Genomic DNA, 16,198 nt, shown 5'->3' with positions numbered 1-16,198 from the left:
ACCCGTTCTCACTTAGGACGCCGTGGCCTCCCCTCACGGGGACCCAGCTGCCCGCTCGAGCGAATCACTATGCCCTCCGACTGGGCAGGTCTGAAACCGACCTCACGACCCTACAGGCGTGTGGCGTTGGCCTCTTCCTTTCCTTGTGCGTGGGGCCCCTTGCAGTGCTGGGACTCTGGTCCCGCGTCCCCGCTGTCTGCCTGCTAAAAGGGCTGTCCCTGCTGCTGGAAGCCACTACGTCCCTTGCCTCCTTCTGCTAAGGCCAACAATGCAGCTGGCCGCCCTCATGCTCTCCTCCCTCCTGCTTCTGCTGGTAACTCTGACCCGGCTGGCAAAGGGTTTCTGCCACACAGACCCTGAAGGCTGCTGGGCCTCCCTGGATAATCCAAGGCCACCACTTCCTGATCCTTTGCTCACTCCTATCTGTGGAGTCCCCTTACCATGTGAGGTCCCAGGGTCCCGGGTCCCAGAACCTGGGCAGGGACCTCTCTGGGGGCCATCACCCTGCACCCATCACCACACTTCCAGTCTATCGCGTGAGACAGTTCCACAATAATAATTATAAAAGGACAGAGATTCAAAGGGCGAACCCCTTCCTCCCCACTCTGTTGGCTACCAGCTCACCGGCAGCCTCATGTCACCCCTGCCCTCCCCCCAAGCCCCCAGTCCCCTGCCCTGGCTATTTTAAGTGGATCCCATGCATTTCATAAGCTTTTTCAGTACATTTCTCCAAAAGGACCCTTAAAACAAAACAAAAACAAAAAACCGCGATGCTTTTATCTTACCTGAAAAGTAAACTACACTCCCTACCATTAAGTACATAACCCGTGTCCAGATTTCCCCAAGTCACCATGGGCATCTTTTCACTCAGAGCCCCTCCCCCCACCGCGGTGACGTGTCACCTTCCAAGCGCTTGTCACACGCTCGGTGCTGCCGGCTCCCTGGCATCTGCCAGAAGCGACCAGGCAGGGCAGCTACAAGGGAGCGTCAGAGGTGCATTCTGGTCTACAGGCGCGGTCCTCGCATGCCCCACTGGGCGTCTCTGGCCGGGGCTCCTCGTGGTGGTCGGGCAGTGACCGCAGCGAGAGCCTCGCCATCTCTGGGTGCTCGCTGCTCCTGGACTGGTTACAACGGTCCTCCCGTGTACTGGCTACATCCCTCAGTGCTGTGTCGCTGTGACTACCACAGCAACAGGGACAAGGACAGGACAAGGACGGGGCAGGGAGCAGCTCCCGAACCCCTCCCGATGGGTGTGATCATTCACCTGCTAACACCCGGCCACACTGCGTGGCCGGAGGAGGGCCCTGTCCACAGGCTGCGAGGGGCCACCCAGGATGAGCAGAGGTGGGGGGGCTGCCAAGCGTGCGGGACGGCGGGGACAACGGGACAGGGAGCAACAGAATGGAAGCCACGTCAGCCGGCAGGCCCACCAGCGGATGTGCGGGGAGGCGCCCACCTTGTAGTGCCCGTTGTTGGCAGCGTCGTGCAGGGGGGTGTCGTCATCCAGGCCCTTGGTGTTCACCTCCGCGCCCGCGGCCAGCAGCTGCTTGGCGACGTCGTAGTAGCCGCGGTTACACGCCTCGTGCAGCGCCGTCCAGCCTGGAAACGGACACTTAGGACCTATGTTATTTAATCCTCAAGAACGCCGCTCCTGTCCCGCGGCCGCACTCTCCGGGGGCCCTGACGGTGGTGGTGCCCTGCATGGGAGGGCTGAGGTCCCGGGAGACCCCGAGCGCCCTTTACTGTGGCACCTTGTTTGCTCCGCGAGGAGGAGCTTGTTAACCCCGGAGATTAACAACCTACAAGGACCACTGGGGCAGAGGGCTGGTGAGCACAGCGATACACACGCAGGACACGGGGGAAGGCTGGGGAGGCACCTGGGGAGGACGCAGAGCCTGTCGCCACAGCCGCAGGCTTGGGAGCGTGCCCTTGGTGAAGCACGCGGCTGACGCCACGCAGGAAGGTCTCCCCTGGTGGCCGCTTCTGCGAGAGCCTCAGAGGCCACCAGGAAGCATGGCCTCAAATGTCAGTGTGCAAACAGGGCCCACCCCCATGGACACAAAGTCTAGTACTTTGGAAAATCCTGATCTAGGAAAACTGATTTTTTTAAAAATGCTAAATTAGGTTTGACAGACAACTAGCAACTAAGGCAGCAGGAAAAACTCAGACGGGTTTGTCATGAAGACTGCTCTGCTCATCCACGCTCTCCCCAAAGCAGAGCAAACAGGGCTGGACTCTGGCCCATGCAGCAGAACACAGCGCAAGGATCCTGTGCACACGAGGCCGCAGCGAACCGCGATCACAGGCCCTTCAAATAAATCACGCTCGGCTGTCTCAGCCGGGGGAGAAACCCCCACTCCTGTGCTGAGCTCAAGGGCAGGCTCGGGGAGACGTTTCTGGCCTGTGGAGTGGGAGGTGTCCCCAGGCTGAAAGGCACAGAGGCGGTGCAGCTTCTCCCTAAGTACGCCAGAGGCAGACCCCTCTCCCACAGAACTGGGGTTTATTAGAACACAGCAGGGTGGTATCTAGAAATTTCCCAATTCTCTTAGAAACGGTGAAAAATAAAATGACCTTACTTTGAAATATCTCCCAAAATATGGATTCCTCCTTCTAAGAAACAGCAAATCACACTGACCTAAGAACGGGATCGGCCCCCGCCCCGCCGCCCATGCCACGCTGACCCCCAGGTCCGGGCTGTGCCTTCCCAGCCCCGGCGCGTGCGCTCACTCAGCCAGGGGGCTCCGTGGAGGCGGGGGGCGCAGCCTCCCGTCTTGTTGGGAGCGCTCACCTGCGAAGTCCTTGACGTTGACGTCCGCGCCCTCGCCGATGAGCTCCTTGATGCGCCGGGCGTCCCCGCGGATGGCCGCGCGATGCAGGCGGGTTTCTCCGCGCTCGTTTCGCTTGTTCACTTTGTCTTTGGTTTTTGAGGCAGAGTTAGGTGTCCCCTTCTGACACACTGTCGACTGGGAGGGGTGCTTTGGTGTTGTGTCTACTGCAGGCCAAGGAGAGGACAAGTGGGGGCGTCAGCGGGGGGGTGTCCCCGGTCACAGAAGCCGCTAGGACCTGGGCCGTTTCCACGAGGGAAAGGGGACGCCCGTCCCCAAGACTGCCCCAACCCTGGGGGCTCACCTGGGCTATTGGCAGACTCCTCGGCAGTCATCTGCATGAGGAGAGCCACCTGCTGGCGCTCGGAGAGGGGGTAGCCGGCTCGGATCCCAGACAGCCCCATGCCAAACAGCAGCCCGGCCTTCCGGGTGACAGGCTCCTTCTTAATCCTCTTCCGCTCAGGACCCTGCTTCTCTGTGAGGTGGTGGAGGAGACAGGGGGAGATTTCATGCCACGCCGTCCTCAGAACCCGGAGCCTTCCCTGGTGCCTCGGAGCCCCTGCCTCCCACCTCACAGCTCACGGGGAAAGGGCAAGAGCAGAGGCGGCAGCACCGTGCCACCTGGCGTCACCTCCAGCGGGAACAGTCTCGACACCATGTGATCAGCCAATGAAGCCTGCTCCGCCTCGGCCCCCACCGACCGCTCGCTCCACTCAGGTGCCTCCCCACACTGCCCGCCGCGCGCCAGGCGGTGGGACGGCCCCTCACCGGTGTCCCGGTTCACACAGGACAGGTCTCCGTCTATTAAATACACGTGTGCACACGCGGATTCCTCCTTCCCCGTCCCGCCTCCAAACAGTGCAGATAGAAATGGCAAACACAGTTTAGAAATACATAAACAGATCAAGGCCGACTCGTCAGTACTGTACCTTTCTTCTTGCTTCTAGGGACCTCCATTTCATGCCATGGCCCTTCGAGGAGCGAACCAGCCTTGCAGTACCACGACATGGACTGAGCTGGAGGCATCTAAAGGCATCAACACAGAGCACTAACCAGATACGATGGAACAGCTCAGCCGTTCCGTGTCAGCCTCCTCGGGACGCGCACATCCTCCGCTGGTCTGACCCGTAACAAAACACCCTGCCAGCCCTGAACACAAGCACATGGTGCGGTTTCTTCGAGAAGGGGCAGGGGTAAGGGAGAGAAAATACACCCCCAACTCCATGAACCAGGAGCCAAAGCTGCCCCTCCTGCTGGGGAACTAGGGATCCACCGGAAGCCTGCACCCTCCCCACACTGCCCCGTGCGTGCTGGGTGGGGCCTTTGTGCAGGGGGCCGGGGTGGTCAGGGGGCGTTCTAGGTCACGGGGTGCAAAGTGCAGCCGGGAAGGAGGGTCACCGTGGGAGACTCGGGTCCCTGAAATTCTTCTCTCGGGGCGGGGGCGGGGGGGAGCGTGTTCCTCCTGCTTTCCACTCAGCGCACTGGAGAGCTGCCTCGCTGGCTGGGGCCTGCCCTCGGGAGCCGGGTGCCATCTGTGAGAGAACGACCAGACGGACCCCCGTCTGCCTCGCCTGCCCCACTCCAGGACAACATGCCCAGCCCCACAGATGCGGCACTGTACGTCTCCCATGAGCTGCTCCTTCCTGAGAAAGCCGCGCCCTGCTGGAACGTGGGTCCCCGTGCTTTGGGTGGTGGCTCCTCAGGCCCCACAGGCCACCTCCAGCAAGTGAGTCTCTAACCCACCCACCAGGCACAGCCCTAGAGAGGCAGTAAATTCCAGAACATTCCTCCTGGCGACCACGGACCCCGCTCACGCACGGCAGCAGCCCCGTGGCCCCCCGGGGTCCCAAGAAGTTAAGCCATGCTTCCGCAGTGACTCGGGGCCACAGAGCCCAAGTCGGGCATTTGGTTTCAAAGTTCTCCCACGGCTGAGCGCGCCACTGACCTGCCTCTACCCGGTGCCTTCTCTGTTTCTCCCTCGGCCACGGGCTGCTCCCTTCACGTTCTCACGCAGAAACTGGACCACACCCCCAGCACGTACATGCTGACCGACTGCACTACGACGCCCCTGCCGACACAGTGTTTCCGGCACAGGGCTCCAGGTACTAGAACGCTCTCATGCTCTGCAGTCTGGACCCGATTTCTACCCAGTCTCCCGGGACCACCAGAGCCTCTCGGACCCCTGCGCAAGGTGCCCCACGGAGCATACACAGCTCAGGCCGCAGCTGCCTCTCCAGGGGACTGGACGCAGGAAGCCGACTGGAGAAGGAAGGACGCGGAGCTCAGAGAAACACATGCGGTGCCGAAGATTCCTGGTCGCGGGGACAGAGCACAAAGCCAGAGGCCCAGCCGGGCTCTCCACTGGAGTGGACCCAGGGAGGGGCGAGGCAGGGTCTGGGCGCAGTGCAAGCCATGGTAGGGGCTTAGATCCCTCAGAAGGTGGGGGGCAGGAGAGGCATTTCCTGTGAGTGGCAGCTGTAGACCAGCCGGGCCTTTTGCCCAACGGGCTTTCTGCAGGAACACAACGTGCCCCCCACTGCAGAGCAGGACACAACAGCACCAGGCCTGTGGTGTCAGAAGGCGCAGTCACATGGGGGGCGTGGAGACACCGTGTGCAGGGAGGCCCTGTGCCCCAGCGGGCCTTTCTCTGCTGTGGCCAGGAGCCCTGGACGACACTGGACGATGCTTGGGGACACGAAAGGCAGGGACAGCCCCTCCTGCTGGGAGGGGCCTTGCAGCCCACCCTCCCACACGGCTCTCCCAGAGGGGGAGCGGGACATCTTACGTGTCTTAACATGGGGAAAAAACCCAAATGTAATCGTATCTTCCTCGATGCCCATCTCTTGATGGTGAAATGTTCTCCAGCAGCGCCGGTGTGTTCCCGGTGTTCTGACTGTAGCTGGTGGGGGGTGATGGTTTCACACGAGCCTGGACGGCGCCCCTGCGCCATCGTAAGGAAAGCACGCTGACGGGACACCGCCTTGTATTTCTATGGTGCGAGCTCGCTGTGGTCTGTGACGTGGGCGCCACACCGTGCCACCCCTTCTCAGGTGCAGCCCCTGACCTGGCAAATGCAGGGTCCCCGCCCTCCACAGCCGATCCCAGCAGGCCCCCCTTTCTCAGCCGGGCCTTCTGGGGCAGCTGCAGGGCTGGAGTGTGGCCCTTCCCGGCGTGTGGTCCTGAGGGACCCTGGTTTCCAGACTCCACTTCCTGCCACTGTGCTTCCCTCCCCAGCAGAACCCAGACATCTGGAGACAAGGCAGCTTTCCTCCCCGCAACCAGGTGGGAGTGTCGCCGGCCCTCCAGCCACCTCAGCACCGCTCTGCCCCTGCCATCTTGCCACCACGTGATGTGCGTACCCACCTGTGTTCTGCCCACAACAGACCGCACCCCTACACTCAGGGACTCTGCTCTGCATAAACACTGAGGGCTCTGCCTTCCTGGTGCCATCCAGCTGCCTTGTCTCAACACCCCGAGCTCTTTCCCACTTCCTGCCTTTTCCTCTTTCTCTTCCACAGTCCGGGCAATTTCCTTGGTTGTAACTACCAAGCCATGAATTTTTTTTTTTTTAAAGATTTTATTCATTTATTTTAGAGAGTGAGAGAGAGAGTAAGAGAGCACGAGAGGGGGGAAGGTCAGAGGGAGAAGCAGACTCCCCGCCGACCAGGGAGCCCAACGCGGGACTCGATCCCGGGACTCCAGGATCATGACCTGAGCCGAAGGCAGACGCTTAATGACTGAGCCACCCAGGTGCCCCCAAAGACTTTTTTTTTAAAGATTTTAATTATTTATTTGAGACAGAGAGAATGAGAGACAGCACGAGAGGGAAGCGGGTCAGAGGGAGAAGCAGACTCCCTGCCGAGCAGGGAGCCCGATGCGGGACTCGATCCCGGGACTCCAGGATCACGACCCGAGCCGAAGGCAGTCGCCCAACGGACTGAGCCACCCAGGCACCCCCATGAATTCTTTCTTATGTTCTATGTAATGAGCTATATAATCTGTCCACTGAAGCTTTAATTTCATTGGTAATTTTTGTTTCCATATATCCCATTTTATATATTTCAAAAATCGACGTGGTATTCTCTGGCAGCATCTTGTTCCTTGCCCGTGCTTTCCAACTTCTCCTTTACTGCATCTACTGGTTCATGCTCTGTATCCAGCATCCAAACGCCAGGTCCCCGGGGCTGGCTCCCTCTCAGGATGGCGCCCCTCCTTGCGCTGCGGTTCTGACCCGGCACTCCTGTTTGTCTGAACCCTGGGGCCCAGAAACCGCACGGAAGCCCATCTCTCCAGAGAGGACTAGCGTTTGCTCTGATCTGGGACTGGAGGGACGGAGAGGCATTCCCAGCAGCACAGGACGGCCCACATCTCGGTCCCAGCCCGGCAAGTGACAAGCTAGGACAAGTCTCTGGGGACACCTCTCAAAGCCCCTTGCCCCATCTGGGATGGAGTCTTCTTCCCGCCGCGGTGTCCCGGGTGTGGCTCTCATGGGCATGTCCGCGGTGGCCCTGACAGACCTTCGGCCCGCGGCCCGGCTCCCGGGGACCTGGAGCTCTCAAACGGGTCCTTCATCATATCCACCACTCACCATCTCTGACTTCTGGGCTGTTCTAGTTGACAGCTTTTTCAGGAGACACAGTCCACCACACTGCCCAAAAGGGAAATCTGTAAGCCCCATGCTCCACCCTAAAATCCTACCATGTCAGCGCTGCTCTGACCCCACCCCACGGTGGAGCCTTTGGTTTGCTGCTGTGGAACTGCATTGCTCCCCGAGACATCAGAAGAGCTCAGGGAGATCTGATGGCACCGGGGACACACCCCTCTCAGGAGCAAGCCTTCCACACCAGACACAGGCCTGAAGCCAATGTGAAGAGTCCAGGAAGAACCACTTCTGGTGGGACAGTCCATGCACTGGAGGCGATCCGAACCAGGCCAGGAGCTGCGAGGGGGCTTGTCTCTGGAACAAGTCTCACGCTCGGTTCTCCCAAGTGCAGCAAGACCAGGACCCAAGCGCCCACCCGACCTGCGTGGGGGCACTCTGATGTTCAGGCTGCACTTGTGACTGGCTTCTCCCTCCTCTTTCAGAAAATCACCACCACTGATCACGTAGTAAAGACAGAGGGGGTCTTCAGCAAGCCCTCGGCTTCTGTGGTCTTAGTCTCCTGTGTCCAAGAAAGCAGGGCCTGGGGTCCCTCTCTGAATCTGCCTTCTCCTCCCAGGTCGGAGCTGTGTGGCCTCTGCAGATGCATGTCTTCTTCTCCAGGCGAGGGCGACCACAGTCCCAATTCCACAGGTGCTTGGGAATTCAGTGTGGGCTGCCGTGGCCGTGGAGAGGAAGCCAGGGATCGGGAAGTGATGCTGGCTAACAGCCCACACACAACACAACCTCCCAACCACTGACCCTCCTTTTATGGCACCAAAGCGCAGTGAGAACTTTTATAAATAAATTATAATCCAAACCTGCCCCAGTGTACGAACCATACCATCAGTCCTGCTGGCCCCGGGCCTGTCTGCACAAGCCCCTGCCTCAGACCCTGGAGCACCACCAGGTGGAACGGCCACGTCGCCACCCAGGGTCCTCCCCGGAGACTCCGGAAGCCACAGCCAGCTTCCCTGCATGAGGCCCCATGTGCCTTCCCGTGTGGATTTTGCTCTGCGCCCTGTCCGCCATCACTCATGGTCCTGGGAGTCCTCCCTGCGAGTCACAGAACCCAAGGTGGTTGTGAGGGCCTGGCTCACCCACACTGTGTGGACAGCAGGGGCCCCGAGGGAGGCCACGATCCTGCAGATCCCCACCTACTCTGCAAATGGGGGACACTGGGAACTTGAGGTAGAAAGAGCCCTCCTTGGCTAGTCCATACTCCCCTCTGTATGTACAGGAAGAAACCGCTCAAGTTCAGGGAGGAAAACGACAGAGCGATGGTTTCACTGGGGGTGGCACGAGCGCTCTCCAGCCAGAGGCTCCCACAGCAGCAGCGCTCGGCGGTGGCGCCCTGCTCACCGCCCACCACGGGCAGGCCCGCCAAGTAGGCGCGGGAGCGCAGAAGCCCCTCCTCCTCAGGCACGTGTGACCTCCGGTGTGCAGAGCGCCCCGGAGGCCTGCAGACACGGGCGGCGGAGCCAGAGTCCGTCCTCGAACAGGGGCAGCCCCAAGCAATCTTACGGAACAAGGAGGACCATGATTTCAGTGAATACGTGAATGTCCCGAAACCCCTAACACAGAGTGAATGAGTAGTTTGCCCGTCAGTGTTGCTGAATAAATACCAGATGCAGGACACAAGAGTCTTATTCATGAGATAAAACCAAAATACGAGAACCTTAATTTTTCATTACTCCAAAGACACTTCCAGGTATTGAGAACCAGCAGCAGCCAGCTCCTGATGCCTCTTGACAGGGCAGCCCTCTGATGCGGGGTTGGGGGGCCCATCTGGCCTCTGGGAACAGGCCGCGGCCACCGTGGTGGTTCCAGGGAGCAAGGGGCACAGCTTATGTTCAGACTAAGGGACGGAAAACCGTACAGAGTAGGAGGCTTACGAAAGAAGCCTGAAAAGGGTAGGTAAGCATGTAAACCGACCTAAACACTTGCTTACAGAATTTTTAAGTTGAGAGGAAATTTAAACATGAGAAAATAGACACGTTAGTCCCACTGGAAGTGTGGCCATCACATACTCTTCATCCTAACACTTTAGGTGAAGCAGGTGGTGAAGCGCTTTACACAGAGGCCAGCGTCAAGCCGGTGGCGGACGGACGGGGCAGGCTGGGCCAGGCTGCAGGGCCTCAGGCGACCTACCGGGTCGAGGCCCCCCCGCGAGGCCTGCCTTCCCCAGCCGCTAGAGGAAGAGCCGTCCCTGGCCTGTTTCTCCTAGACATCAGACCTGCCTGGGGTCTGGGCTGGCAGGGCTGCGATGTGGCGAGCACACGCCGCCCGCCCCTCCCCTCCTGTGCCCCCCGGGGCAGGCCTGGCTCTGAGGCGCACTCTGGCCGTCCAGGGTGCTGTGTGGGCAGCTGAAGTGACGAGCCGCCTGTGGGAGACGGGCCTCCATCAGCTGGGACGCAGACCAAGTCCAGTCCAGCTTTCACCACAGACAAGCCGCCGGGCCTGACTAAGCACTGAGGACGGAGGAGGTCGCCTCCTGGGGGTCAAGGAAACAGGACAACGTTCTCAGGCAGCTTGGTGGTCCCTGGGCAGAGGGTCAGCAGCCTCCGCCCACCTGGGGGGCACAGCTGAGGAAACAGAACCCCGAGTTCTGGAGCCTTCTGCCATGTTCCCCTCTCGGTGAGCACAGGGCTGCAGCTTCCCAGCAGAGGGCGCCGGAGGGCCACGGCAGGAGCAGGGGCTGGGCAGGGCGGGGATGCGGGGGGCCGTCAGCAGGGGGCCGTCAGCGGGCGGCCGGGGCCCTCCAAGTCTGCCACTCCGGGAGACCCTCCCTCGGCCCGAGGGGACCGCAGTGCCCCGGCCTCGGTCACTCTGCACAGATCACTCAGCCCTGCAGCTGGGAGGCACCTGGCCGGAGGTGTCAGCACCTGGCCGGAGGTGTCAGCACCTGGCGCAGGTATTCTCACCGGAAGTGCAGGAGGACCACGGCTCACAGGGCCCGCCAGGGGTCCCAGCAGCCCGCCTCCCAACGCCGTGCGTGACACACCAAGCACCAAGTGTGAAAGGCTCCTGATACAAGTCACGCACAACACACCCAAAGAAGAATCCTCTTAGCGGAAAATCTAGCTTTGTTAACAAAGCAGATACACAAGATATAAAATCAGACCCCTAAAGGATGATGATAATACGAGGGCAATTGTATTTCGTATGTATTAAGATGTCTGTAACAGAGTCCTAGCCTGGAAAATTTTGTTTTCCAAATGTTCTTCACTTTCTTTTTACCTCACGGTGATGCCCTCCCTGCCCGCACCCAGACCCACGACTTGCAGAGAAGAGAAACGTGAGCACTCCCTGCACGCCCCAAGAACTTCTTAGACACCCCAGACAGAACCCATGTGGACCCAGGTGAAGCCACCTGGCAGCCTCTTGCTGAAATGCTAGCCATCAAGAGATGGACCCTTTAAGGCCCGCTGGAAACACACGAACCCAAGAAGCCGACATCACAATGAAACGGGCATCGCAGAGAAATCCCACCAACCAGAGCAGAGTGGGCAGCCCAAGAACGTCCGCCTACCCAGATGCGCTCTGCTCAGGCAACACATTCTCCCAGGAAGGAGAAGCCCTAACACGGTCTCCTGAACTCACAGCAAGGCTGCTGGGAATTTATAGGAACGTCCCGGAACGTCCCAGAGGATGGACACCAATCTCAGGCCCCCACCACCCAGAGAGCTAACGACCAGGTACCAAGACCAGGCCCTCTACAACCAAAAGTGGCAGGGCACCGTAACAGGAGAGAGCACTTCGGGGCCCGGCCTTAGTTCCTCCAGACCTAAAGCCGGAGCCCCTCTGTTCTGGCAGGAGCCCAACGTCCATGTGCATCCACGGGCCCCTCCGCTCGCCCACCCACCCCTCTTGTCCCCACTGTGACAGTCCGGCCACAAAAGCCATGGGCTCTGTCACACCCCTGTGAAGGATCCCTGGGGGCCCATGACACCTTCCTCATACCCTAGCTGGCAAAACCAAACCCACTCCTCTTTTACCTAACCAGACGTCTGAGTGGGGAGCACCCGCACAGGGTGTTGGGGGGGACCCCTGTGGCCTGGTGAATAAAAGCCACAGCACAGACACATTTCCAGGCTATGCGCGCTGCCATTTCTCCCAATTTTCGCACATGCTTGTCCTGTTTCAGTACCCGTCACTTTCCCGCTACCCGACACAAAGCCTCCTACGCAAGAAGCCCCACCCACACCGCCATCCTGGCAGGGCCTCTCCTCCTTGTCCTATGGCTGCATGCACGGTTTTGTGAGCTCACCCCAGGTTCTGTGGCTCTCGGGGAATTCTGTACCCCTTTTCACCCCTGCCTGTGACTGGCATACACGTCTGCAGACCAGTCAGACGACCAGCAGGCCGGGAAGGGCCCTGTGCACCAGGGTCAAGGAGAAGAGATAGTTCAGGCTGGCAGGAGAAAGGCCAGGTTCTTGCCTAGCCCCCCGCAGGCCACAGGAGCCGCTCGAGAGGCCATCAACGTGAAGGTTCACGTGCCAAGTATCATCAGCCCCCCTTTCACACACGTGCGTGTGCGCACTCACACACACGGATACACACACGGATACACATGCTCGCTCGTGTGCAGACAGGCTCATAATCATGCACACACACAGCCCTGCTCTGCAACACCAGGCCCCACCACACCGGCAGGAAAACGGCACTGGCTCTGGCTCACTCTCAGTGTTCCTTTGGCTTTTACTTCAAACAACGGGGTGCAATTTCTGTGCTTTTGCAGCCCTAAGGGAAAACACGCTTATCCTCCAGCGCAAGACTTCCAGGGGACTGAATGAACCACGGGCAGGGGGCCTGCGAACCTCAGGAGACAGGAGCCCACACTCACACCTACAGCTGGGCACACACTGGGAGCCTCGCTGGGTGTGCTGGGGGCTGGGGGAATGTTCCTGCTTGGCCCTCTCGGGGGAACTGTGTGTGTGTGTGAACCTTGCCTATCAGCACCGAGTCACCCTGAACATCAACAACAGAGAAGATGCTCTTAGACCCCACCCAGGCCTCCAGCAGGACTCCTCCAAGAGTCCTGGTGCAGAGCTGAGAGGTGCAGACAGGCTGGGGGGCACCTGTCCTGGGGGCACATCCCAGGCAGGGTCCAGGGTCAGGAGACGCCTGAGGGAGGGGCCGTCAAGGACACTTTCTGTGGAAGAGAAGAGTCTGGCAGGTGAGGATGGCCTTGGGTGGTCAGCAGGGAGTGAGGGGCGGCATCTATACCTGTGTCCGAGTCCTTCTGCTCTCCATTGGCCCCCACGGTGAAGGGCAGCTTCCGTTTGGTTGCTCGCTCCCTCACCTCCTTCCCTCCATCACTGCGGTCCAGCTTTGGGGTCTTGGTCAGAGAAACTTTATCTTTATCCTAGAAAAGAAAGTGATGCTTTCAGACATCATTCCCAAATTAAGTTCTCGGAATCCTCACATTCACTGCGATTTCATTTCATGTGCCAGGAAAAGCAAATCTCTTACTTGGGCAACGAGAAGCACGTCCCGCCCACCAGGCTCGCCTGAGCACACATGGCTCCCTCCACCTTCCTCTGCCCCACACAGCCCCCGTGCTCATCCTGAAACCCAAGTATTCCCATGAGCATGAAGAGAGGAGAGACACACGTCATCTCCAACGTGGCTTTCCCGGGAAAGGATTAAATAATGAGGAATACAAGAGCTGGTCTTAAAAAGGGAACGTTGGCAGGAGGAGAGTCCTGTTTTCCACCATGAACTCCCCTATGCGTGGAAGGACCCTGATGCCCCCTGCCTGCGTGGGCCTCCCCAAGACATCTCCCCTCCCGGGAACAGGCCTCCCCCTTCCCCAACTGACGTCACCACAAGCCGGTGACACTATGGGGCTGTTCTGGGGACACATCCTGCGGGCCAAACCCCTGGTGCAAGGAGGGTGGGCGGGGCACACCGCCATCACCCCCTTCCTGGTCTTGTTTCAGGGCTGGTCCCTCCTGCAGGATGAGGATCAAGAAGCCCAAATCCCAGCCCCATCCTGACCAGCAGGCTGACCCAGGGTGGGGCATGTCAGCCCTGTGCCTGCCTCGGTGCCACCCAATGGAGAACGACAGAATTTGCTCAAGATGAGTGGCTGGTCTCGTGTGCAGTGCTGTCCACACAAGCTGAGGAGGTCCCGTGTGGAAATGGGACGGGCACAGAACCCTGGAGGGCAAGGGTGGGGCAGCCCCATCCCAAAATGATGATGGACCCAGCGTTGAGGGGAGGGCTGGCTGCGGCAGCTAAACGCCCTGGAACCTGCGCCCCTTGCTGACATGTCCCGGGGGCATGCTGCTCGGTGGAGACTTCCAAATTCTAACCAACACCCTGGCTCTGTGCGCTCTCAGCAGTGCTCCTGGCCTCCCCGCCCTGACCACAGTATAGCAAGAGGCTGTGGGGGGCACGCAGTGAGCCCCATGCAGGCAGAACACACACAGCCTGCCATGCTGGTAGAGGGACTGCTTCCGCGCTGGGGGGCTTGCTGTCTGCACTTCTCCCCAGGGAAGCGGTCAGCGAACACGGTAGTCACAGCCACACCCCCATGCCACACTCAGCAGCGGGGGTACTCAGGATGCTCCCGGGAGGAGCCACCTGCCAGCACTGAGCATGGCCACAGTCCCCATCACCTGTGGTCCCGACAGTCTCCCAGCTTGAACAGCCAGCCACGGCATCCACCAGCCATGGCAGCTCCCGAGAGACACCCTTAAGCGACCAGGAGATTTCTGCCAGGACACACAGCCAGCTCCAAGGGCATCTGGAGTGCAAGGAGGGGCCCCGGGCAGGGCCTAAGCCACTTCAACATGCTGGAAGATGGGGCCACACAAGATTCTAGGCCCACCACATCTCCAAGGATGTCCACCTGTCATGACCTGCACTCTACCACCCCAGCACTGACAGGAAAGGGACCCCTCAAGCACAACCCCCACACTGCAGTCAACACCTACCGACCCAGAACACTCCTGACCCTCTGGGGAATCTCTCCTATAGGTTTATGTACAGGGGATAATAGAAATAACAGAGTATTTTTTTTTTAAAGGTTTTATTTATTTATTTGAGAGAGAGAATGAGAGACAGAGAGCATGAGAGGGAGGAGGGTCAGAGGGAGAAGCAGGCTCCCCACCGAGCAGGGAGCCCGATGCGGGACTCGATCCCGGGACTCCAGGATCATGACCTGAGCCGAAGGCAGTCGCGTAACCAACTGAGCCACCCAGGCGCCCCGAAATAACAGAGTATTCAAAATTTAACACACCACATGAAGAAAGGAAAGAGAATCATATGATCACCCAATAGTTGCCAAAAAACCTGTGATAAAATTCATCACTGATCCTGACAAGAGCTCTCTGCACACAGGAGCAGGGAGCGGATCCTCACCTGACCAAGAGCCCCCAGTACCTGATGGCTGACAAGGGGGGTGTCTCCCCGAAGAGGGGGAGGCAGGGATGCCTAATCACCACAGCTACTGAAGAACAAAACACGTGTTTTTAAATGAGCAAAAGCTCTGAATACGCATTTTGCAAAAGGAAATAGCCATGTAACCAGTTCACATTTGGGAAGATGTCCCACATTAAGATAATGCAAATTAAAACCAGGAGGCGTGGGGCGCCTGGGTGGCTCAGTCGTTAAGCGTCTGCCTTCGGCTCAGGTCATGGTCCCAGGGTCCTGGGATCGAGCCCTGCATCAGGCTCCCTGCTCGGCGGGAAGCCTGCTTCTCCCTCTCCCACTCCCCCTGCTTGTGTTCCCTCTCTCACTGTGTCTCTCTCTGTCAAATAAATAAATAAAATCTTAAAAAAAAAAAAATGAGGAGGCGAGATCAAGGCTCCCACCAGAGCGGCTAAAATGAGAGGCTGATGGTATCAAACGTTGACAAGAAGGTAGCAGAGCAGGCAGAACCGTGAGCGGCTGCTGGTGGGAGTTTCTAACATGAACGCAATGCGCCCCCGTGCTCACAGGCGGCACTCCTGGCCCCTCAAAAGGCAAACGGTCAATCAAGTCCAGCCCAGTCCCAAACACAGGGTCAGAAAGGCACCAGGACACAACCTTGAGAGTGTGTCCTGGGAGCAGACCCGACCCGCCGCAGGGAGACACACAGGCTCCTCTGGAATCAGATCGGGCTCCGTCCCTTCCCCCCTTTCTCTCCTGAACAATAACAAAGTATTAATCTTAAGATGTTATGAGTATATACATAAAATCAAACCATGCAGATTAATAAGTGAATTTGAAGTTGCTGGTTACAGAAAGGTAGCTGATTTGTACTGACTATAAACAATTAGAAATGATGTTAAAGTATCCAGTTAGTATCAAAAGACATCAAATACACAGGAATGAATCTAACAAAAGATGTTAATTTAAGGCCTCCACACAATGACAAAACATTACTGAGAGAAAACAAAGACATAAAAATGGAGGAATACTGGGGGTCTGGGTGGCTCAGTTGTTAAGCGTCTGCCTTCGGCTCAGGTCATGATCTCAGGGTCCTGGGATCGAGCCCCGAATAGGGCTCCCTGCTCAGCGGGGGAGCCTGCTTCTCTCTCTCTCTCTCTCTCTCTCGCTCTCTCATGAATAAATAAAATCTTAAAAAAAAAAAAAAAGGAGAAATACTCCTGTTCATGGGTCAGAAACTGCAAAACTGTTAATAGGACGATTCTCTGAAAACTCAGCTTTACATTCAAAGTGATCCAATCAAAACACCAGCAGGCTTTCTGTGGAAACCAACCAGCTTACTCCAAAACCTGTG

The 16,198-nt window shown here is 58.5% G+C and overlaps 1 protein-coding gene across 8 annotated transcripts in view; it reads right to left on the bottom strand.

Moving 5' to 3' along the window:
- ANKRD11 (ankyrin repeat domain containing 11) overlaps window positions 1–16,198 on the bottom strand; it is a 32,163-nt gene that overhangs the window by 13,965 nt on the left and 2,000 nt on the right. For 4 of the 8 annotated variants that reach the window (XM_045890554.3, XM_045890555.3, XM_064580175.1 and 1 more), the window contains exons 2-5: window positions 12,694–12,832; window positions 3,130–3,300; window positions 2,789–2,992; window positions 1,457–1,599 (exon numbers count right to left, since the gene is read on the bottom strand). In XM_045890554.3, coding sequence (XP_045746510.1) covers window positions 1,457–1,599; window positions 2,789–2,992; window positions 3,130–3,300; window positions 12,694–12,832 — 657 coding nt within the window. Of the gene's footprint in view, window positions 1–1,456; window positions 1,600–2,788; window positions 2,993–3,129; window positions 3,301–3,754; window positions 3,975–12,693; window positions 12,833–16,198 lie in introns of those variants that run through there. The other 4 variants (XM_045890558.3, XM_045890559.3, XM_064580176.1 and 1 more) reach the window with 2 other exon arrangements.

Source organism: Mirounga angustirostris, unplaced genomic scaffold (genome assembly GCF_029215605.1).
Source record: "Mirounga angustirostris isolate CCGP_5_RB_7025 unplaced genomic scaffold, mMirAng1.0.hap1 SCAF_16, whole genome shotgun sequence".
NCBI lineage: Eukaryota > Metazoa > Chordata > Mammalia > Carnivora > Phocidae > Mirounga > Mirounga angustirostris.
This window is presented reverse-complemented; position numbering and strand designations above follow the sequence as displayed.